The sequence below is a fragment of the Beauveria bassiana genome, assembly GCF_000280675.1.
Source record: "Beauveria bassiana ARSEF 2860 unplaced genomic scaffold BBA_S00040, whole genome shotgun sequence".
NCBI lineage: Eukaryota > Fungi > Ascomycota > Sordariomycetes > Hypocreales > Cordycipitaceae > Beauveria > Beauveria bassiana.
In genome coordinates, this window is record NW_007930875.1 from 43,983 (window position 1) to 65,956 (window position 21,974).

The 21,974-nt window shown below is 52.4% G+C and overlaps 8 protein-coding genes across 8 annotated transcripts; 4 read left to right on the forward strand and 4 right to left on the reverse strand.

The window, feature by feature from the left end:
* Positions 1 to 457: 457 nt before the first annotated feature.
* On the forward strand, positions 458 to 4,960 carry BBA_08779 (multidrug resistance ABC transporter, putative; the record flags this gene model as incomplete). The annotated part of the gene is made up of 2 exons (XM_008603876.1): positions 458 to 1,064; positions 1,140 to 4,960. The coding sequence occupies 2 exons, from the start codon at positions 458 to 460 to the stop codon at positions 4,958 to 4,960; spliced, it is 4,428 nt and encodes a 1,475-aa protein (XP_008602098.1).
* Positions 4,961 to 5,455: 495 nt separating this feature from the next.
* BBA_08780 (FAD dependent oxidoreductase, putative) lies at positions 5,456 to 6,910 on the reverse strand (the record flags this gene model as incomplete). Its single annotated transcript, XM_008603877.1, has 1 exon — positions 5,456 to 6,910. One exon carries the CDS (start codon positions 6,908 to 6,910, stop codon positions 5,456 to 5,458), a length of 1,455 nt encoding a protein of 484 aa, XP_008602099.1.
* A 565-nt stretch (positions 6,911 to 7,475) lies between these two features.
* On the forward strand, positions 7,476 to 8,770 carry BBA_08781 (uncharacterized protein; the record flags this gene model as incomplete). The annotated part of the gene is made up of 2 exons (XM_008603878.1): positions 7,476 to 7,665; positions 7,737 to 8,770. 2 exons carry the CDS (start codon positions 7,476 to 7,478, stop codon positions 8,768 to 8,770), a joined length of 1,224 nt encoding a protein of 407 aa, XP_008602100.1.
* Positions 8,771 to 9,516: 746 nt separating this feature from the next.
* On the forward strand, positions 9,517 to 10,664 carry BBA_08782 (PDR16 protein; the record flags this gene model as incomplete). The annotated part of the gene is made up of 2 exons (XM_008603879.1): positions 9,517 to 10,177; positions 10,246 to 10,664. The coding sequence occupies 2 exons, from the start codon at positions 9,517 to 9,519 to the stop codon at positions 10,662 to 10,664; spliced, it is 1,080 nt and encodes a 359-aa protein (XP_008602101.1).
* Positions 10,665 to 11,011: 347 nt separating this feature from the next.
* On the reverse strand, positions 11,012 to 13,716 carry BBA_08783 (polyprenyl synthetase, putative; the record flags this gene model as incomplete). The annotated part of the gene is made up of 5 exons (XM_008603880.1): positions 11,012 to 11,771; positions 11,868 to 12,022; positions 12,098 to 13,046; positions 13,109 to 13,382; positions 13,437 to 13,716. 5 exons carry the CDS (start codon positions 13,714 to 13,716, stop codon positions 11,012 to 11,014), a joined length of 2,418 nt encoding a protein of 805 aa, XP_008602102.1.
* A 771-nt stretch (positions 13,717 to 14,487) lies between these two features.
* BBA_08784 (Cytochrome P450 CYP551C1) lies at positions 14,488 to 16,773 on the forward strand (the record flags this gene model as incomplete). Its single annotated transcript, XM_008603881.1, has 7 exons — positions 14,488 to 14,532; positions 14,878 to 15,079; positions 15,171 to 15,645; positions 15,704 to 15,779; positions 15,849 to 16,210; positions 16,274 to 16,519; positions 16,608 to 16,773. 7 exons carry the CDS (start codon positions 14,488 to 14,490, stop codon positions 16,771 to 16,773), a joined length of 1,572 nt encoding a protein of 523 aa, XP_008602103.1.
* Positions 16,774 to 17,088: 315 nt separating this feature from the next.
* Positions 17,089 to 18,574, reverse strand: BBA_08785 (Fungal Zn binuclear cluster domain containing protein; the record flags this gene model as incomplete). Its single annotated transcript, XM_008603882.1, has 2 exons — positions 17,089 to 18,369; positions 18,461 to 18,574. 2 exons carry the CDS (start codon positions 18,572 to 18,574, stop codon positions 17,089 to 17,091), a joined length of 1,395 nt encoding a protein of 464 aa, XP_008602104.1.
* A 1,379-nt stretch (positions 18,575 to 19,953) lies between these two features.
* BBA_08786 (transferase family protein) lies at positions 19,954 to 21,678 on the reverse strand (the record flags this gene model as incomplete). The annotated part of the gene is made up of 1 exon (XM_008603883.1): positions 19,954 to 21,678. One exon carries the CDS (start codon positions 21,676 to 21,678, stop codon positions 19,954 to 19,956), a length of 1,725 nt encoding a protein of 574 aa, XP_008602105.1.
* Positions 21,679 to 21,974: the final 296 nt, after the last annotated feature.

A 21,974-nucleotide genomic window follows, 5' to 3' on the forward strand; every position in this document is an offset into this window, starting at 1 on the left:
TTTACGATTAAAGCCGGAGCCAGGAACAAGAGTAACCCCTTATCGTATAAGCTAGTTGATCATATTAATCGAGATGCGCCCAAGCGAGCGCTGGTGGCCATCTGTCAAGTTTCAAAATGGCTGACGGTAGCCACTTGGACGTGGCTGACGTTGACCACTCAAACATGGCTGATGCTGCAATCTGCGCTCCAAGGCTACATGGCTGAGCCCATTACGCCCGTCGATTCGCGTGAGCCATCTATAGAATCTCATCTTATGTGATCCAGAATTAGTCCAAGGGTGCTCAAGAATGCTTCTTTGCTCCTTTATCTAGCCTACCTCGGGCCCCGTGCTTCCAACAAACCATCTTTCATCATCCCAGCAGCACAACGCTCTCGAATTCTTCACAACACTTGATACGCTTGATTGATGCTCCATTTGCTGTTTTGCCGTTTTGACACGACAGAAAGTAGCATAGATGAGCGTCACGCCCAACTTTGCGGCGCATGCTGGCCGCGACCATGGCACAACACTACACCTGCCGCACCAAGACTCTGAGCCTGGAAGCTCCAAGGAAGGAATCTCTGACTTGGAGGAGAGCAGAGAAGAAAAAGTTCAAACACTGGCCCGGCAGTTTTCGGGAAAAAGCACGGGTTCCACCAATGGCTTGAATCCCTTTGCTGCCGAGCCAGGGTCTCGTCTCGATCCCAACGGCGAGAATTTCGAAGCCCGCGCATGGTGCAGGGCCATGCTCCAGATGCACACCTCGGACGGGCAGGCACACCCTCTCCGTACCGCGGGCGTTGCCTTTAGCAACCTCAATGCCTACGGCTTCGGCTCCGACACGGACTACCAAAAGACGGTCGGCAATGTGTGGCTAGAGGCTGTCGGGCTGGCCAAAAAGGCCTTGGGCCAGCGCCAGCGCCGCATCGACATTCTCCAGAACCTGGACGGAGTGGTGGAGGCTGGCGAGATGCTCGTCGTGCTTGGACCGCCGGGATCGGGGTGTTCGACCTTTCTCAAGACGATTGCGGGAGAGACACACGGCTTCTACGTGGACAAGAACTCGAGCGTCAACTACCAAGGTATGTCGCCATCGCCAACAACACTCGTAGCTATCAAACACCATCACCCTTGCTAACCCGTCTCTCTCTCTCTAGGTATAAGCGCACAGCAAATGGCAAAGGAGTTTCGAGGCGAAGCCATCTACACGGCCGAAGTCGACGTGCACTTCCCCAAGCTCACCGTGGGCGACACGCTCTTCTTTGCCGCCCGGGCGCGCGTCCCACGCCACATCCCCGGGGGCGCGACGGTCAACGAGTACGCGGCGCACACGCGCGACGTCATCATGGCCAGCCTGGGCATCAGCCACACGCGCAACACCATTGTCGGCAACGACTTTGTGCGCGGCGTGTCGGGCGGCGAGCGCAAGCGCGTCACCATTGCCGAGGCCTGCCTGACGTCGGCGCCGCTGCAGTGCTGGGACAATTCGACGCGCGGCCTCGACAGCGCCAACGCCGTCGAGTTTTGCAAGACGCTGCGCATGCAGGCGGATATCTACGACACGACGGCCTGCGTCGCCATCTACCAGGCGCCCCAGGCCGCGTACGACTGCTTCGACAAGGTGCTCGTGCTGTACGAGGGCTGGCAGATTTACTTTGGCCCGACAAAGGCCGCCAAGACGTACTTTACCGACATGGGCTTTGTGTGTCCGGACCGCCAGACCGACGCCGACTTCCTCACCTCCATGACCAGCGACCTGGAGCGCCTGGTGCAGCCGGGATGGGGGAACCGCGTGCCGCGGACGGCGGTCGAGTTTGCCGCCCGGTGGAAGGCTTCCAAGGAGCGAGCACGGCTTCTCGACGACATTGCGGCCTACAATGCCACGTATCCAGTGGGCGGGCCGCATCTCGACAAGTTCAAGGAGTCGCGGAGAGCCCAGCAAGCCAAGGTCCAGCGTGTCACGTCGCCTTTTACGCTTTCCTACAAGCAGCAGGTGGAATTGTGCCTGTGGCGCAGCTTCAAGAGGTTGAAGGCCGATCCCAGCATCACCATTTCCTCCTTGTTTGGTAATTCAGTCATGGCCCTCGTCATTGCTAGCGTCTTTTACAATCTCAAGCCCGACACCAGTAGCTTTTACCAGCGCTGCGCCCTCCTCTTCTTTGCGGTCCTCATCAACGCCCTCGGTTCTGGTCTCGAAATGCTGACTCTCTACGCACAACGCTCCATTGTAGAGAAGCACTCTCGATATGCCCTCTACCATCCCTCGGCTGAAGCTTTTGCATCCATGCTGATGGATCTACCCTACAAGGTCCTCAATACCATCTTCTTCAACACCGTCTTGTATTTCATGACCAACCTGCGACGAGACGCAGGTTCATTCTTCTTCTTTGTCTTTGCATCTTTCATACTCACCCTCACAATGTCGTCCTTTTTCCGATCCATTGCATCGCTGTCTCGGACTCTTGTTGAAGCATTGGCTCCTTCGGCTGTCATGATCCTCGGGCTTGCCATGTATGCTGGTTTTGCCATACCGGTCAGTTATATGCGTGGATGGGCGCGATGGATCGGATACATCAATCCCATCAGCTACGGCTTTGAATCTTTGATGATCAACGAGTTTCACAACCGCGACTTTCCCTGCGTCAACTATGTGCCCGCGGGCCCAAGGTACGCCCAAGTCGGGGCTTCCAACACGGTCTGCTCCACGGTTGGATCGATTCCCGGAAATGCCTACGTGCGTGGTGACGACTACATGGAGTCGGCGTACCACTACCATGCGGAATACAAATGGAGAAACATTGGCATCATCTTTGCATTCATGGTTATTCTCACAAGTGTCTATCTCATTGCCACCGAATTTGTCACCGAGAAAAAGTCCAAAGGCGAGATCCTCGTCTTTCGCCGCGGCCGTGGACCCTTGGCTCGGAGCAAGCAGGATCTGGAAAATGGCAGTGACCGCAGCATCACCGTGGAGAAGCCTCGATCCGACGACACTGCCATGATTGCCCACCAAACCGCCATCTTTCACTGGAACAATGTCTGCTTTGACATCAAAATCGGCAAGGAGAATCGCCGGATCCTGGACCACGTCGACGGCTGGGTGAAGCCTGGCACCTTGACCGCCCTGATGGGTGTCTCTGGCGCTGGCAAAACCACGCTGCTGGATGTCCTGGCCAGTCGCACAACCATTGGCGTCATCACCGGCGAGATGCTCGTCGACGGGGAGCTGCGCAACTCCTCCTTTCAGCGCAAGACTGGCTATGCCCAGCAGCAGGATTTGCATCTGAGCACTGCGACCGTCCGCGAAGCCCTCACGTTTTCCGCGCTTCTGCGCCAGCCAGCCCACATCCCCCGACAGGAAAAGATTGACTACGTCACCGAGGTCATCAAGCTCCTCGACATGACCGAGTTTGCGGATGCCGCCGTCGGCGTGCCCGGCGAAGGCCTCAACGTGGAGCAGCGCAAGCGTCTGACCATTGGCGTCGAGCTCGCCGCCAAGCCCGAGCTGCTCCTGTTCCTCGACGAGCCAACCTCGGGGCTTGACTCGCAAACCTCGTGGGCCATTCTCGATCTGCTCGACAAGCTCAAGCGAAACGGCCAGGCCATCCTGTGCACCATTCACCAGCCCTCGGCCATGTTGTTTCAGCGCTTTGATCGCCTGCTGCTCCTCAAGAGCGGCGGCCAGACCGTCTACTACGGAGACGTGGGACGGAACTCGCAGACACTGATTGACTACTTTGTCCGCAATGGAGGACACCCTTGCCCGCCGGCGGCCAATCCCGCGGAATGGATGCTGGATGTGATTGGAGCTGCGCCGGGATCCCACACGGACATTGACTGGTTCAGCGTTTGGCGCAATTCTGCCGAGTATCACCACGTCCAACAACATCTCGCGCAGCTGAAAGCAGAACGGCCCCAACTGGCCCATGCCCACAAGGATGAATCAGAGTCAAAGTCGCCCGAGGACGAGACCATGTATCAGGAGTTTGCTGTTCCTTTTCTCTCGCAGCTCCGAGAAGTCCAGCTCCGCGTCTTTCAGCAAATCTGGCGCTCTCCTACATACATTTACTCCAAGGTGGCTCTCTGCGTTGCTTCGGCCCTCTTCATCGGCTTCTCCTTGTACAAAACGCCCAACACTCAACAGGGTCTTCAAAACCAAATGTTTTCCATCTTTATGCTTCTGACACTCTTTGGCCAATTCATCCAGCAAATCATGCCGCACTTTGTCTCGCAGCGCAACCTGTACGAGGCCCGCGAGCGTCCCTCCAAAGCCTACTCTTGGAGCGTCTTCATGATTTCCAACATTGTCGTCGAGCTCCCCTGGAACACGGTCGTGTCTTTCCTCCTCTTTGCCTGCTGGTACTACCCCATTGGCCTGTACCGCAACGCCGAGCCCACCGACTCGGTCGTCCTTCGCGGGGCCCAAATGTGGCTGTTTGTCTGGAGCTTCCTCCTCTTTTCTTCCACCTTTTCGCACTTTATGATTGCCGCCTTTGACTCGGCCGAGAATGCAGGCAACACGGGCAACATGCTATTCATGCTCTGTCTCTTATTCTGCGGCGTTCTCGCCACTCCCGCCCAGTTTCCGCGTTTCTGGATCTTCATGTACCGCGTCTCGCCATTCACCTACATTGTCAGCGGCCTTTTGTCTGCTGGCATAGCCAACACCAAAGTTCAATGCGCGACAAATGAGTATTTGCGCTTTGATCCGTTCAATGGCACCTGTGGCGAGTACATGAAGCCCTACATGAGTATGGCGGGAGGCTATGTGAAAGACCCCTCGGCGGTCGAGGCGTGCGAGTTTTGTCCCATTCAGGACACGAATGTGTTCCTTACCTCGGTCTCGTCTGATTATTCACAGATTTGGCGCAACTTTGGTATCATTTGGGCATTCATCGTTTTTAATATCTTTGCTGCGTGTGGCTTGTACTGGTGGGTGCGTGTCCCCAAGGCTCCTAATAAGAAGAAGGTGGACTAGGAGTCGGAAAAAGAAAATCCGCAGTTCGCGGTCGCGGTCGCTTAAGAGTTGCTGGAAGTCGCTCCCTTTTCTCTCTTATTGTTGTGTTTTACTATAAAAACTCTCTTTGTATTATGGTATCTAGATTTAATTGTTTCGTCACAAAGTCAATTCACTACAGATGGCGCACGTTGCTTCCCATTGTCCTCGCGCGGGTATATAGCAGTACTGAATTACTTGTAAGCCTCCTTTAACTTTTGAGAAGTTAGTGAATAAGTTGCACTGTGGACTTGATACAAACACACTAGATGCATTTCATTTCACCATCAACTAGTCAATTTAGCTGCAAGCGGTACTTGTCTAATAGTCGTCTTTTTAGCTACTTAGCCACGGACATACATGTCGCTCTTGTACCCATGCAGTCCACGTCCATGCTTTTCTCACTGCTAAATTAGATTGACAGTACTAGATCAGATGAATCCTCAGTGAAGCCGCTTCCAGTGGCCCGCCTAAACTTTACAAACCAGCAATCAATGGTGGCAGCACAATTTCCTCAGAGAATTTCCAAAGCAAACTGCTATCTTGCGCCTTCCATGCTGCTCCTGTCCAGTACGTGTTCCTGAGTCCCTGCAGCGCGTAGAGCTTCTTGTAAAACTCGTCCTTGATGTCCCTGGAGCTGACCTGAAGAACATATGGAGCATGGGATCTAAAATCAACAAATTCGGGCTCTCCTTGGGGCTTGAATTTGCCGGGGTTCTGACGCTGCAGTCTCTTGATCGTGCTGATAATGTCCGCCTTGACCTTGTCGTCAGACATTGGGAGAGATTTGTGACCTTGCGGCGTGGCGTAAGTAACCATTTGATGTCCAGGAAGCGGCGCAGGGGCGAAGCTGTACGCCGCGGGGAGCTGGGGCAAGTTGTATTCGGCATCCTGTATCGCATTTGTGATGCTAGCATTGCTGTAGAATCCAGCGTTCTTGACGATGCCAACATAGTATCCAGTGCTGATGAACTTGCCAAACAAATTTCTTTCTCTGTGATCAAGATCCAGCGGGCCCATAAAGTCTAGTTTCGGGGGTATGGCGACCAGCAGCTTCTTTGCCACGACGAGCTTCTTGCCCGAGGGCGTCGAGACCACGAGCAGCACACCCGTCTTCCCTTCTCCTCGAAGCGCTGCGGATACCTGCGAATTCAACAAGAGACTCGAGGACGCGGTCAACTCATCCCCAGCTTTGGTATACAGCTCGCTGCTGTTGTGACGGGCCGTTGTCAGAAAGCCGGTGAGACGCGAATGCACCATGTTATACCCCCAGTAGCGATACTGCTCGACGGTTGGATTCTTCAAAATGTTTCCCACGCCCGGGTTATAGTTGAACATGTTTGTGACGGCTGCCTCGACTTTGTACTTTTTCACAAAGTCTCCAAACGGCATGTAAAGATCCTCTGGTACTGGACTGGGCAAGAATGTTCCATTGATGAGTTTGGGATACTTGTCACGCTGCTCCGAATATGCAGCAAATGCGGCCAAGACCTGTGCGTCGGTCGGAGTCCATGACCTTTTGATTTCTTTGCCGGTTCGAAAGTCGAAAAATTCCGACGATGTAAAAAAGGCCCCAGCCTTGGCGAGGGGAATCCCGAAACGCCCAAAGTAGTCGTTGACCACTGAGATGTTGTGCCAGATCATGACTCCGAGGTCCATAGGAGTGCCAGTGGCGGGATCAATGTATGTTTCGGTGTGACCTCCCAATCTGTCCTTTTTTTCAATGACAATGACTGATTTGCCTTTGTCCTTGAGGCTAATGGCCGAATAGGTGCCCGCAGCTCCGCCACCAATGATGGCCACATCTCGCTGGATTATATCACCAGAATTGAAATGTTTCGCGTCAAACTGCGAAGCATCATTTTCTGCGGTCACAGTGGCTGCGAGAGCGGCGACAAGGGTTGAAACGAAGCTGACGTTGATTGAATGCATCGTCAAGGAAGGGGGGTCGGAAAGACGAAGTTGATACTTGCGGAGAATGGGGGCTAAGCAAGTGCAGACAGTTGTCACAGCTTTAAAAGATGTCGGAAACTATAAAATAGGCAGCTTTGCGTTTCTCAGCCCGAGACAAGCCGGGACTGAATATTGGAAGACCTGACTGAGATCATCCTTCATGACTGAAAACCGGATCCTGCCTTGCAGTGTTGTTTCCTCGATTCAGTCTCATGCCGAGGGCAAGCTCTGGCAAGGCTGGCAGCCTTCTCACCCTTCGCGCCCAAAGCTGGCTAGTATCCGATCGGCGACTGGCTCAAACTGGCGATTCCCCAGTAGGCAAACATTTGGTCGGGTTCTTTGTTGAAGTAAGGCTGGATCATGTGATAAGTTGAAAGAGAGGTGGGGGGTATCTGCGCCCTGTGTCGGTCGCCTGCCTCAACGGTGACACGAACACAAACGGCGCTCTCGTCAGCCATTTCAACATTATTTGCCTGTCCTCACTAATTTGTGACGCAACCTATACGGAATCTCGGCTCTTTTCGAGAACGTAAGCCACATCCTGATGCCCCCCAATTTTGCAGGCCCCCCAGACTCCAAGATCAAGATGACGCCGGCCCCGACTTTGGAGAATCTTCCCACGCCACAAGAGACTCCTTGTCATGGCGGCAGCGGCAAGCCAGCAAAACGAAAGCCAGTGCGCCGCGATGCCGAAAGGAGACGCCAGCAGAATATCCAAGCGCAGAGAAAGTATCGTACGTGGTTGCGTCATCCCCTTCATTCGCCTCGTATCCCAAGTTTTCGACTGCTGATCCGTGGAGGTTAGGAGAGAAGCGCAAGGCCCGCCTCGATGATCTCGAGACGCTGGCAGCCTCGCTTTCTGAAAGTGTGGGAGTGTCGATGCTGTACAGAAGCGGACCCAGCCCATCTCCCGTCGCGCCGTTCAATGTCGCAGGCGACACACAGTTGGGCTTCTATCGAAACGATGAGCAAGGCCTCAACGGCGCCGCCGCCAACGGGTCCCCTGCCGACGCGCTCGACATCTACCCTTCAACCTCGATGAGCCCAGACGCAGCATTGGACGGCTATACCTGGGATCTCAATGCTTCCATCGACCCCTCCAATATTCACTACAACGGAGGCCCATCGCCCAGCCCACCAAACTGGCCTGGCTTCGTCGACTGCGGCTGCCTTTGCCCGCACGTTCAAGTGACCTCATCACGACCGAGGGCATACCTAGAGCTAGACGCAGATACCGTCAGTCACAGCTCGCGTTCGGTCGACCTCTATGCCCATACTCTTCGTGTTGAGCGGATATGCATCGTCGAGGCCATGGCGTCTCTCTGCTTGCACATTGGCATAACAAAGGATATGATGTGTGTCGACAAGGCCACTTCTCCCTTCTTCCGACCCACCGGCGAGATTACAAACGGCACCAGAGCTGACGCCGTGGTCAAGACTGTGCAAACCATCTTCAAGTCTCTAAAGCCTGACATGCGGCCGATACGGGAGCAAATCATCTGCCAGCACGCAGCCTTTATCGACGTCCTGCCTTTTCCCACCCTCAGGCGCAATGTCATCAACAGCGGCGAAGCAATCAACCTCACAGAGTTCTATCACGACTTGATTGATGGCCTGGTCTGCTGGGGGGGAACTGCGGACCAAAGGAGCGCTGCAGACTCGGCGACCGGCGACGCCTCGACGGGGACACCCTGGGAGAGTAGAAGCTGGGAAGCCAGGACGTGGTTTTTACGCAAGTACTTTACGCTTCTCGGTGGCGATGAAGGAGAGCTTGTGCGCCAGAGTGAATGGTGGCGAAATGTAAGAGGAGATGATACGGATCTGTGGTTGGAGGTTTAAAGTTTAAAGAGTGCGAGTCTACTATACCCGGTTATGGCCCTTTAGTGATCTGTAGATTATTCAGTATTGGATTTGAGTCAGTGATTGCAGTCATCTGCTGTTTGTTGTCGAATTACTGGTCAAAGCCTCTGTCCAAATGGCTGCCTCCCACGTCATTTTTCATCACAATGTCCACCGCCGTCTTTTGAGACTAAGTTGATGCGGATATAATCCTACCGTAATTATAATAAAGTGTCATGATCCGGTAAAATGCCCTATTGCGGAAGCTCCCCGCTGCCCGCCGGTAGCCGTCTACTTTCAGTAACCGCGGCAGGACGGCCTGTCACCGGTCTTGGCTCCGGATGCTTGTCTCTATATGGTACCAACTTTCGCGCTAGCCTAGCAAGTAAACATGATTTCTGTTTCATCTTTTTGCCTACACACGCGATGAGCCGTCTGGGCAGCCGCCGACTCTGGGACGTTTGCCCGGCGTGAGCCCAATTCGGGCTGCCTTGACTCACAAGGGTGTCGCAAGAAGATGCTCGCATCCCAGTCTCACACTGAACTGAATAGCTGCCGATTCAGACCTATTGGCCTCCCCATGCTTCCCTCCGCACCCATTTTTGACTTGACTGGAAATCACATCGTCCCTTTGCTTGTGGGCAACCTAGAGTGGCCTATATACGCCCAGATTACTCCGCATCACAAATAGTCCCGTGCAGAGTCCATAGAGAGCCTTTTCAAAAGTTTTGCACGCAAAACATATCATGGAATCTCAATATAGTGATTCTGGCACTTTAGAGCCAAGGAGAACGGCGCTCCTGGCACCCACGCCAGACAGCAAGCCGTATCCACGACCCAAGCTGAGCCCCGACCAGGAAGTCAAGTACAAAACACTCCTGAGTGAGGTCATGTCGTGGACAATCATCACTTGCGATAATGATTTCAGCAAGTCAGGCCCCATCACAAGTCGCGAGCGTATCTGGCTCACTCGTGAGTGCCTTTTACGCTACCTGCGCGCAACGAAATGGTCAATCGACGAGGCTGTCAAACGCATTCAGGCGACGCTCGTCTGGCGCCGCGAATATGGCCTGGATGACTTGACACCTGAGTCTCTCTCGCCTGAGCAAGAGACGGGCAAGCAAATCATCCTAGGGTATGACAAGCGGGGGCGTCCTTGTCAATATCTAAGTCCAGGCCGACAGAACACAGACCCGAGCCCACGGCAAATCCAGCATTTATTCTACATGCTGGAGAGGATGATAGATATGATGCCTCCTGGGGTCGAATCTCTTGTCTTAATGATCAACTTTAGGCCAAGTAAAGAGAGACAAGATACAACTATACCGGTTTCAATGGCCCGCGAGATTTTGTCCTTGCTACAGAATCACTACCCGGAGCGCCTTGGCATGGTCCTCATGATAAACGGTACGTGCGCTGCTTCAGCAGTACCAACATCAAAACAGTATTCCAGTTTTTAATACATCTTCGTCTAGTCCACTGGATTATACGTGCCTTTTTGAAGATCATCTCCGTCTTCATGGATCCCACCACCCGCGACAAGTTCAAGTATGACAATGACACTGCGCAACACGTGCCTATCGAGCAGCTCTGGAGCGACGATTGGCCAGGACAGCTCAATTTCGAGTATGAGCACAGAGTCTACTGGCCCGCGCTCAACAAGGAGTGTAAGCAGCGGCGTGAGGCTATCGCCGCGCGCTGGCTTGCGGCGGGGGCAGTTGTGGGCGAGTCAGAAGACTACCTCGCCGGTGGTGCGGATGTGAGCGTAACAGGATATCATTTTGACAATGGCAACAGCAAGCTATTTGGCGCAGAGAGAAGTGCTGGACTGGCAATGCTCGGTGAAAGGGGCGGGTTGGTGGAAGCGGAAGCGAGGACGGCAGAGACGGCGTAGTGGGCGTGATGCAACTCGGCAAGGAACGCGTGCGAAAAGGATTGAGAGTCGAGTAGCTTACAAGCCAGTGTTATTAAAGATGTATAGAAATATATTCTGATTCAATAGATAATGCGGCTGACGTTCAAGGGACTTTGTCGTGGCATCCTCAACTTGGGAATTTTTAAGCCATTAAAAGTGGTGTGTTAGCCACCAGTCTACGTTCATCGCACTTTTACATGAGACTTGGCCAAGTAATAGTCGCATACAAGATAAACGACAAAAATGAAATAGAAGATCTCATTCAATAATGTAAGTAATGCTCTCAAGATCGTCATCATTTATCTGAGAACGCAACTAGCAAGCAGCTATACCCTCATCATCTCCAACATGACTCTAAGAGACAGATTGTCTCGACCAAACTTCCCCTCCAAAATACCAACTTCTCTCTCCAGCTCATCAAACAGCTGTCTCAAGAGACTGAGCGTGCAGTTTAGACTTTTTGCCTTGTTCATCATGGCCAGTATCTCCTTCTTCATCTCGACACTCAATTTTCCCTCGACCCTCCGCTTCATGAGAAGAGCGTGCAGATGCATAGCATCCTGCGCAAACTTTGTGTGCGCGCCCAGCGTCTGGATACAATGAATCAGCGCAAACGAGTACTTTCCCTCATCCAAGTCTTCCGCAAATCCCTTTTGCTGGGCATAGTCGGCCGACGTCAGGTTCTGATAGTCATCCCGGATCTGGAAGAAGCGTCCAATCAGACAGCTGAACCGGCTCAGATCAGCATCAGTAATCTGCGCGCCGGTCGGGCTCTCGGCAAGCATCAGTCTTGTCAGCATGCGAAACATGCCGCCCGTCTTCTTGTCCACCATCTTCAGGTACTCTGGCACCGAGGGGCATCGCGCAGTCTCCGTCCAGTGCAGGTCGTAACTCTGACCCACGTGGAGCTGCTGCATCTCTTCGATGAAAATGGCAAGACAAGCGGGATTGCCAAGTTGGGAAGCCACAGTGGTTGCTTGGATGTATTGATATGTCGCGCTGTTGATTGTCTGCGCAGTGCCGTAGATACTGTGGGTGGAAGGCTTGCCGCGACGGAGCGGAGAGGCGTCTTGCATATCATCGAGCCTGAACCACGTTAGCTCCTGAAAAAAGACCAAGCAGAGTGCCTTGCAAAGCGGTGACGGCAGATGATTCAGTTGGGGCTGAAAAAGGCATACATACATGAGAGATGCGCCATGCAACATTTGAATGATGCTCTTGATTCTGACCGTGGATTCGGCAGGGACAGCGAGCCATTTATTGAGAGCATCAATGGCCTGGTCACGTATGCCCTTGGATGGGAGCGACTTTAAGTAGTGATACGGTTGCAGAATGACCTATAAAAATTGTCAGTTGCTGCCGAGGAAACACTTTTGCTACCGGAGGCTCGGGCAAATCCAGACTCAACATACACTATCGTCCAGGTCCGTCAGGTTTCGATCAAGGACCGTGGCCATGAGATTCTCGGGATCAGATAAATCAGAAATGGATTTACCAGAAACTGCCCAATCATGGGCGTCCTGGGCAATATCGGCTCCATTGGCTTTGGCAGCGACATCTCCGCCGTTGGTACAAGTGAAACCATTGACGCTGTCAGCGCCATCTCCGCCGTTGGTATAGTTGAAACCATTGACCCTGCTAGCGTTGTCTCTGCCGTTGGTGCCGTTGATAATATTGGCCTCACAAATATCAGTCAAGTCCTTGGAACAAGCGATGCCGTATAGATGATTAGCACCGCCAAGTCCGTTAGCATTGCCATGGTTGACCCCGTTGACAATGTTGGCGTCATCGACGCCGTTGACACCATCGCCGTTTTCCCTCATAATTATATTCACCCTCGGAAGTTCCTCACTGAGGAGACCATTGCATTGGATATTGTCGGCAAGACATTCACCTGTGTCTTTGGGTACCCACGTTGCGGGATGTTTCGCCACGCCTTCTGTAGCCCGCAGCATCTGAGACTCATTGGGCTTGATGTTCTTGTGGTATCGAAGACACTGTGTGCTCCAAGCGAGGTTGCCTGACAGAGTGTACTGTATGGTCTCAATGTATTTCTTCGTGTCAAGAGAGAGATCTGTGCGCGCGCTGACGTCCTTGACATTACGGACGTATTTGGCACACTCAACCCGGATACGCTCTTTCAAAATCTCTCTCGCTGCTTCTTCGGTGCAGCCATGTTCTTTCATGACGACCAAGACTCCGTTCTGCACGTTGGTATCGTCGCGCTCCTTTTCAAAGGAGAACAAGTCATTTGTGAGGGAGGCAGTGGCTAGAGCAGGCATGAGCAACTGCTCGACTTGGTCGGCTTGGTCGTCTGGGATGGTGAGAGCGCAGCCAAAGGTGACAAGCCCGTGCCAAAGCCTAGGAAGCATCGTATCAGTCTGAATACATTGTGGCCTTTGGGACATGGAATCGGTACTTACATGTAACCAACATCAAAGGCCCGATATGGGATGTATTCTTCGAGGGTCTTGAAATCAGTGACTTTTTGCCGTCTGCTAGAGTGTTGAACGCACGATGCCCAGCTCTTGGCAACAGTCGTGGCTCTCTCAGGGTCAATGGCCATCATCTCCTGGATGATTTGAGCTGCAATTTTGGCCTTTCCAGAAGCGCTCTTTGCCTTGAGCTCACCCACATCTTGCAGCGTCGCCCCCATTTCTCCTAGATCTGCGTCCTGAATGTCATTGTCGATGACATCTAGATTGATGAGCCATGTCAAAGATTCCACAATCAGACAGAGTTTTCACATACCATCATGTATGAAACCGACCTCAAGGGCATAGGCAATAATCTCCAATCTATCGGGGAGACATCCAGGTACCGTTACAGCAATGAAACTAAATGTCGGACCCAAGAGGCCGCGGTAGGGGTTCTCGAGCGGCCCGACAAGGCGACGCCAGTCTTCTTGGGCTCTGAATGCACCGACCTCTTCGAGGTCGGCGGCCTCATGTATGCGCAGATCGATGCCTGGGCAGAGACCCTCCTTGTCATGAACAGAGGCGTCGATCAAGGTAGAGAACTTGTAGTCCATTTTGCACGCAGTCCTGGCACCTGGTTGAGTTGGAGGGTAAAGTTGGAGGCTTTGGCTCTTCAGTGTACAGTGACGAAGTGTATCCTACTAGTGCGTAGGAGCACAACAGAATGAGATGAACGACAACGAGAAAGAGTAAATCACTCCAACTATTATTGATCTGGTTCAGAGTCTTGACCAGCATGTAGAAGTTTAGTGGTGCTGAAGAGACCCATCTATACATTGTCCAACAGTCGAACGAGTACTTTATAGATCAAACCTTGAATCATCGAGACCTCTGGTGTGTATCACCAGGCTGTTGGCGCCCGGAGTACATCTAAATGGGGACAAGCCCCTTCAAGTGCATGGAGAAGTCATTGAATCCTCAGCATTAATCCGGGAAAGTTGCCAGTCCGACACGGTTACTCGGTCGAGCCCGACCAATCTATCCCCAGCGGACGATACAACAAGAAGCGTGGCAGCCATTATGGGATACAAAGAAGGCATTCTATTCCAATATTCTAAATATCTAGTTTTTTTGCTCTAATCTATTCTGGACCCAATAATTGCAAATTGTCCCCGTGTGATGGAGGTATACCGTTGAAGTACGAAGACTAGACTCTGCGCTTCGTGCTGTTCTCCTTTCTTTTTTTTCCGATATATAATTCTAGTCGCTGCAAACAAATGTAACTAACCGTTAATCAAACATTTCTATGCAAGTAATATTTATCGGGTGCTTTGAAGAGGCTGCCATGGTTTGTTACGGCTACTGACATTCGGCTGACCGGAAAAATGACCCTTCCTGGCCAGCCTAGGGACGCTGCTGATATCGCCAAAGTCAGCAATAAATTAAATTATATGATTGTTTCTTTTATCCCTGTCTCGTCATATTTTCCACACGTTAGTGGAATGATGGAGGCTGAACGGGGAGTGGCTGTATTGGGCAACGAGCCGAGCCTCACCGGACAACGTCCGATTCTTAGACCAGCTGGAGTAGCAAACGGTATTCCAGAACCCAGTGTCTCGAAAGCGATGCAATTGCCTCTGTTGTTTTCATTGGGATTCATTTAATAAAGACCGAGTGTCAATTTGGTCAATTTATACTACGCAGCAATTGGACTTCACTCTATATCCGGAAACTACCTTACTTTTGTTTAAATGGAGCTCTTATTTTCTAAACAGGCTTTCCAATGGGCCATTACCGCCCTTGGAATATGTGTGTTCTACATCGTTGCTATCGTTTTTCATCGTCTCTTTCTCTCCCCCATTGCAAAGTTTCCAGGACCAAAGCTAGCCGCAGCAACAAGTTGGTACGAGGTCTACTATGATGTCGTCAAAAAGGGAAGATATCTATACGAGATTGAGAGAATGCATGACCAATACGGTACATTCCACATATTGCACATATTCCTGCCCCCCTTCCCCAGGAAAAATCACTTGAATGTGCCAACGGGCTAATTCGTAGGGCATTATAGGTCCGATTGTGAGAATCAACCCAGACGAGCTTTCCATTCGAGACAACACGTACTATGACAAACTCTACGTCATAGGGTCCGTCCGACCTTCCGACAGGTACGAAGGCTTCGTCAAGGGCGTCGTCGACTTTGAAGGATCGCATCTCGCGACAATTGACCACTACCTCCACCGCGCGCGGAGAAGGCCGCTCGACCCGTACTTTTCCCGCAGCGGCGTGTCCAAGCTGGAGCCCATGGTGGCCGAGGTGTGCGAGAAGCTAATTGTGCACCGCTTCGAGACCTTTCGGGGAAGCGGCCGGGTCGTCCGGCTCGACCACGCCTTTACTGCCTTTTCCGGCGACGTGATCTGCCGGCTGTGCATGGACAACCCGCCAAGCTTTGTGGAGGATCCCGAGTTTGCGCCAGAGTGGTTTGATCTTTTCCATGATGGTGCCGTGTCGCTGCCGCTATTCATGGGTCTACCTTGGCTGATTCGGTGAGTATAGTCCTGGTCAGATATTGGCGTATGGATTTTCGTTTGCTAAACAAGACAGTCTCATCCGCCTGGTTCCGGAACGTATCATGACAAAACTGAGTCGCAACATTCACACCTTCAACAGATTCAAGCTGGTGAGATTAACCCTGCTTGAAGCTCCTTCAAAAGACTAGCCTCCTTGTGCTGACATGTGTCGTCTTTAGATGTGTCAAGGCCATATTAAAGATGCAAAGAGGGAAAAGTCCACCATGGAGCTAAAAGGCACACTGACGGGCGGCACTCGGGACACTTTATTCCGACATCTACTGAATAGTGACCTCCCACCGTCTGAGCTTTCAGAGGAGCGTCTCTCGAGGGAGGCGCAGGTCCTCATTGGCGCCGGAACCATGACTACAGCCGGGACATTGGCCTTTCTCTGCTACTACATCTTGGCTGATCCAGCCATCAAGGAACGTCTGGCAACAGACTTGACAGACGTGATGAAAGGCTACCCGGACAAGAAGCCGACCTGGGCAGAGCTGGAAAAGGTGGAATACCTGCAGGCATTGATCAAAGAGGGTCTTCGGTATCTCATCCTGTCCCCGCCAATGCTGTGATGACGTCTTGCTAATCGCTTTGTACCATACAGTCTGAGTTATGGCACCATGCACCGTCGTCCTCGCGTCTCGCCGTCTCAGCCTCTGGCTTTCAGGGAGTGGGTGATTCCGGCTGGCGTGCCCGTCGGCATGTCAGCCTACTTCCAGCACCGCGATCCGTCTATATTTCCCAGCCCAGAGAAATTCATGCCCGAGAGATGGCTGCAAAACGTCACTTCCGAGATGCAGCACAGCCTTGTTCCATTTTCAAAAGGATCACGGCACTGTCTCGGGATGCAGTAAGTCAATTCTTGGCCCCCCTTCATCTGCCCGCAAGCTTGTGCACTTCGGATACAACGTAAAGTGACACTGACGGTATCATCTTAGTCTCGCTTACTGTGAGATCAATTTCATTCTCGCCGCACTTTTCCGCCCTGGCGGTGCCGAGTTCAGTCTCCACGAGACGAATGAGTCAGACGTCAAGATGGTTCACGACCTCATCGTACCGCTGCGAAGACTGGGCTCAAAAGGTGTCCAAATAAGGTTTCACTAAGTCGCATTGAATAAATTGTATTTAAGCCTAGTATTAGATATGTACGCAGGGCGAATGCTTCTTGAGCAACCACCCCTTGTTCAGCGGAGGCTCATCGTACAATGCAGATTGAAAGCTGGCAACCCCAGGTCTGAGTACATTCTCCGCAGACCAAGGCCCATATAGCAATGTAGGAGTTAGGAAATAGGGATTTCAATGACGCTGACGGCATCCAGTCTTGCAAGTTCAGGCACGGCACGGAACGGTACAGCAAAGAACCTCTAGCTTCCATGAATCAATTCGTACTGTGGCTACATCCAGGCTCAGGTCTTGGCTCTATAATGTATAAATCGCCGCCTCAATTTCGCCAAGCTTCAAAATCGCCCGAGTCAGGCTGAGCATCTGCGTTTCGCCCAGAAGCGTGCTACCAACGCTCTTCAAGTCCACAAGCATCTCCGTCAGCGACGTCAACTGGAGCAGAATAATAGCGCGGATGAGCGTCTGCCATTCCCGAGGGCATGTGATTTCATAGTCTCCGAGAAAAATCTCCTGCCAGCCTTTCGGTGTGTGGATTGGCTCCGGGGTGCCGCTCAGGCTGGGTTGCGCAGCGTCGTCCATTGAGAATGCTGGTGGTGTAAGAAGGCCTAAGCCTTTGCCTGTGCCGTAAGGAGAAGCGTGATCCAAGGGTGAGCGCAACCCCGGAGCACTCAAGCTAATATTGTTTCTGGCTTGAAACAGGAGACTTATACGCTCGCAAGCCATGACAACTTTTTCAGTCATCAGAACCAACAGAACAACAGTGTCTCTCCTAGCCATGCATGCTCCGCACCGCATCAGCGAACGACAGCACGCTATAGCCTGCTTCTGACACGCGACGATAGAGTCTAGCTCGGCGCGTTTGCCGCTCATGTAGCTATTCTCCAATTCTTCCACGGCAAAGACGGTCGCGGCTAAGCAGTAGCAACCTGTGGTAGCGGAGCTTTCGGCCGAGAATGCCAACGAGGCCAAGATGAGCGTCTCCGATTCCGTCCCGGCATCATTGGGGCCTGTCTTGAGAATTTCGGAACTCTGGGGCTGAAAAGAAAATTGGAGGTCGCTCCGTGATACTGGAAAGCCCGTGCTCAAAGGCAGCGACTGCGGTGATGTGTTTTCAGAGCTTCTGGCAGTCGCAGGTCGACTCGGCTCAGATTGCGTGTTGCGATCATTTCCGAACGGTGAAGACGACGGGTTAGGCCCAGTGAACTGGCCGGTAGACATTCGATCGAGAACGGAGATATGAGACGGGTCAAGAGTAGTCTGCACGTTCGTAGAGCGGTTGGGCTGCTGCTCCCGTGATTCCAGTTGACGCTTTACGGCATTGTCAGTTTTACCATCTGGGTGTGACTCAAAGTAATGAGACCAGCCGTCTGATGAGGTGCCATTGTCGTTTTCTGTGTTAGTGATGGTCGACCAAGACGAAAATGACGGGTCAGGCACAGATTGGATAGAAGGCTGCCGCTGGGTTCTGTTGAAGTCGCCTCTGCACGGTTTCCTGTTTGTAGGTTTCTCGCTGAATCTGCACTTCTTTCCCAGAGACTCGCATCGGCTGCAACCATTCTGGGTACCGTTGCATTTCACCTGAGCACGTAGCGCAGATCTGTCAGTGGGACACTCGATGAACCAGCGCATCCGCTCCTTATAGTGTGTATGAATGTGTGCTTGGGCATACCTTTTTTGCTCTGCATCGATCACAAGCCGAGTTTCTTTCTAGATTGGAAGACCCATGGGGTCTCTCGATGAATTCTGCCTCATTGCCGGACCTCTGATGCAATGTACCAAACATGACGCAGCTAATGGTGTGCAGACGAGACCTGGAGAGGAGGCAACGGCGAACAATATAACGCACCTACAGATATCAAGATGAGAAGTAGACTTTACAGGAAGACGTTGATAAGAATACTTATGCAACGGCTACTAGGCTCCGAGGTCCATAGCACTCGAAGCGGGAGTGACCAATACCTAAAGGTCAATAGCTCCGGGGACACCTGTATGTGCTGACAAGTAACCGCATGGTTCGAGATATTACGCCGTGATGACATGGCAGCTAACCAGGCTGTCTGTACTGCAAAACAATCCAGGCTGCCTGCCAAGCACCAATAGCAGCCGTACCATGGCCTCTGACCTGTATGACTATTTAATATCTGAGCGTTATCAGGCTTTTCAGCAGCAGCCACCCGAGGTCTCTGCATATTCCTTTGGGGGCCCGTTCGATCTGACGAGACGTCGTGCCGAGCGGTTGCACAAACGCCCGTGTCGCGGCTTCATCTCGGACGGGATCTGTTTGACTGTCTTAATCGCAAAGAGAATGAATTTTCAGGCTCCATGATTGACATTGGGTAGCCATTGCACGACAGTTGGCCGCCGTGTAGTTGGTGGAGGGATTCAGGCCAAGGCTAGCCAGGCTTCCAAGCAGTCCACACTCAGCTTCAGCCTCAGCCTATGTGCCATCCTTGGAGCCTTGTCATTGCTTGGAGCCTTGTCATTGCCTGGAGCCTTGTCATTGTTTTATAACCCACAGTACAATGCCATCTATCCAGCTTGCCGTGCCCAATACGACTCGATCCTGCCGGGAAGCCGGACCATTCTTACCGGGTGGGCACTTTCGCGCTGGTTTCCCTTGGCAAGCCTGCAACCTGCCGGTATCTCATGCAGCTGTCGGGACGTTGCACGTGGGATGCTTGCTATATATGTGAGGCTCTGCGTATATAGCCAAAGAACTGAGGAATTGGCAAGAGGGTAACTGTCAGTGTCGATGGATAATCCCAAGCGCGGCCACCGGCGATAAAGGGGCAGTGGTGGTAGTGTTAGTCAGCGGTTGAGACGCGGCCACCAATCGTATTGACAAGTCATAAAGGCAGGAAAAGGATTCTATAAGTTTTCCAAAAAAGAAAAATACGTATAAACTAGTCATATTTAATAGTCATAAAGAAGGAATCAGCAAATGTCCGATTAAATGGCAAGAGGGACAAAGAAGCTGGCCAATCCTCATATTCCACCACACCAGCACTAAGAGAAGATTCAAGAAGCGCGGCGGCTTACTGCCGATACAACGTGACAATTACACGAAAACACTACATCTAGTCATCAATAACGATTAATCTATATGTTCCAATGCATTATGGAAAAAAAAATCAATCTTAAGTATCTATAATCTGCTCATCTTTAGTGATCAGAACTTGGGAATAGCAGCGCATCCGCCAGTAATCGTTGCATATCCTCGGTACGGAGACGAACAGAAACATCGACGCCATTCTCGGTCCAGGACGAAAGTCTTGTAGTACCCGTAGATGCTACAATACACGCAGATGCAAGTGGAGGTGGCGCCTCTTTAATCACCACGGTGCCGTCCATGTCTGGTACAACGCCATCCACGTACCAGATGGCGCTTCCCAGGCCAAAGTCGACATCGTAGATGCCGGATCGCGCCCACGTTGTGACGAGGATGTGACTGCGACCAAGAAAGGCCTGCCAGATGCGCTGCGGCGTCGACTCGTACGCGACACTGTGGAGGTGCTTGGCGATATTGGCAGGCTGGGCAATCTGGCCGATGGTCTCGCGCACGCGGCCAGCGACACGTCCGAGGTGGGACATGTTGTTGCCATCTGTGTCTGTGTCTGCGCCTTCGTTTCCATTGCCAGCGACGTCGGCGCCAGGCAGCTCAATGTTGATCATGAGGATAGGAGATCCTACAAAGTCGACACCCAGCTGCAGAGCAGGCCGAACGCCGTAGACCAAGTCGCAGTGGATGGGCCTGGCGTCTTGGCTCAGGTTACGAGCTCTCGCAATGCATGACCAAACGTGTCCCAGGAGCGCGTCATGCTGACTTAGTCGCTGCGTTCTATCCTTGATACTGCTACTGTTATTTCTGTTGGCGGCATTACTGAGTAGCGTAATCTGAGCCTTGGTATAGTGAATGACGTAATGAGACACGGGCGCGCCGATATCCCAGTCGGAGAACGGCATGAGCTCGCCGCCGAAGATCGGCTCGTTGCCTTTAAACGGCTCCGGGACGGCTACCGGCCAAGGGCAATCCGGCGCAGATTGCCACCAATCGTATCGATGTAGGGGCAGCTTCGCTATAGCTGCCAATATGGCGGCGTCTGGGCTCGGAGAGTTGATATTGCCTGCCGCAAATGCGTCGAGCTTGGCCGGGTCAAAAACTGGAGGTGAGGATTCCGATGCATCTTGCTGCCCTTTACCAAGAATAGCATGGCTGACTTTAGCCCAATGCTTTACAAAGCTTACGAGAGCGATGATGTCAGCCAAGGGGTGTGCAATCTTAATAGCCAATACGAAGCCACCGCAAGCCAGTTCCGTGATTTGAACAGCCATCACGGGCTTTCGCAGTCCCTCATCGTCTTTGTTGTCGGGCTGAAACGGATCCGCTATCTTGGCAGGCGAGGTGAAATGGTAAAGACCTGTGCTTTGGCCCTGCCACAATGTCTGGCTTGTTGTCCGTGTCGACGGATGGAGGTCTTCTGCTGTGGTCGAGCTGGTGGCAACGGTTACATCCACTCCAGGGCTGTCCCCATCTCCAAACTTGGCATATACACGCCCGAACCGACGGGCATGGACGGGAAAGTCTGCCACTTCAGGTGGGCTCTGGCCGTCGGTCGTTTGGATGGCCTTGATCTGCCCGGCCCAGTGCGGGAAGGCGTCAAGAGCGGCGGCGAAGCTGCGGCAAAGGTGGTCTGCCAAGTAGAATGCATGCGTATGAGCATATGTCGGGCGACCAAACACCCAAATGGCGCTGGTTAAAGCAAACGATGCTGTTGTCGCGTCCAGGAGGGACAGCGGCATAGCGCGGCTGCGGCTGCGGCTGGAATATGTGGTAAACTGCGGCTGAATCCGCGTCTTGCTTTTGACGGTGATATCTGGGGAATGCATCTCCAACAGGAAAGGGCCACTGCAAATCTAGAAAGCTAAACAAGATTCAATATTACCACGACCGTTGTGCGCCCGAATTATCGGGCCTTCCCTTTACAGACGCCAATAGTAACCTGAAAGCAATGGACTCGGCGAGTCTACTTGGAAGGCTTCCCGCACTAAACCCTGCTAGCGGCTATGGCAGCCTATAGGTGAGTTGCGTCCAAAACTCATTTTGCATTCTTATATCGAGGTTAATACTCTAGAGATACCCTAAAAGGTTATATAGAAGTTTTAGTATAATAATAACGTGGTTG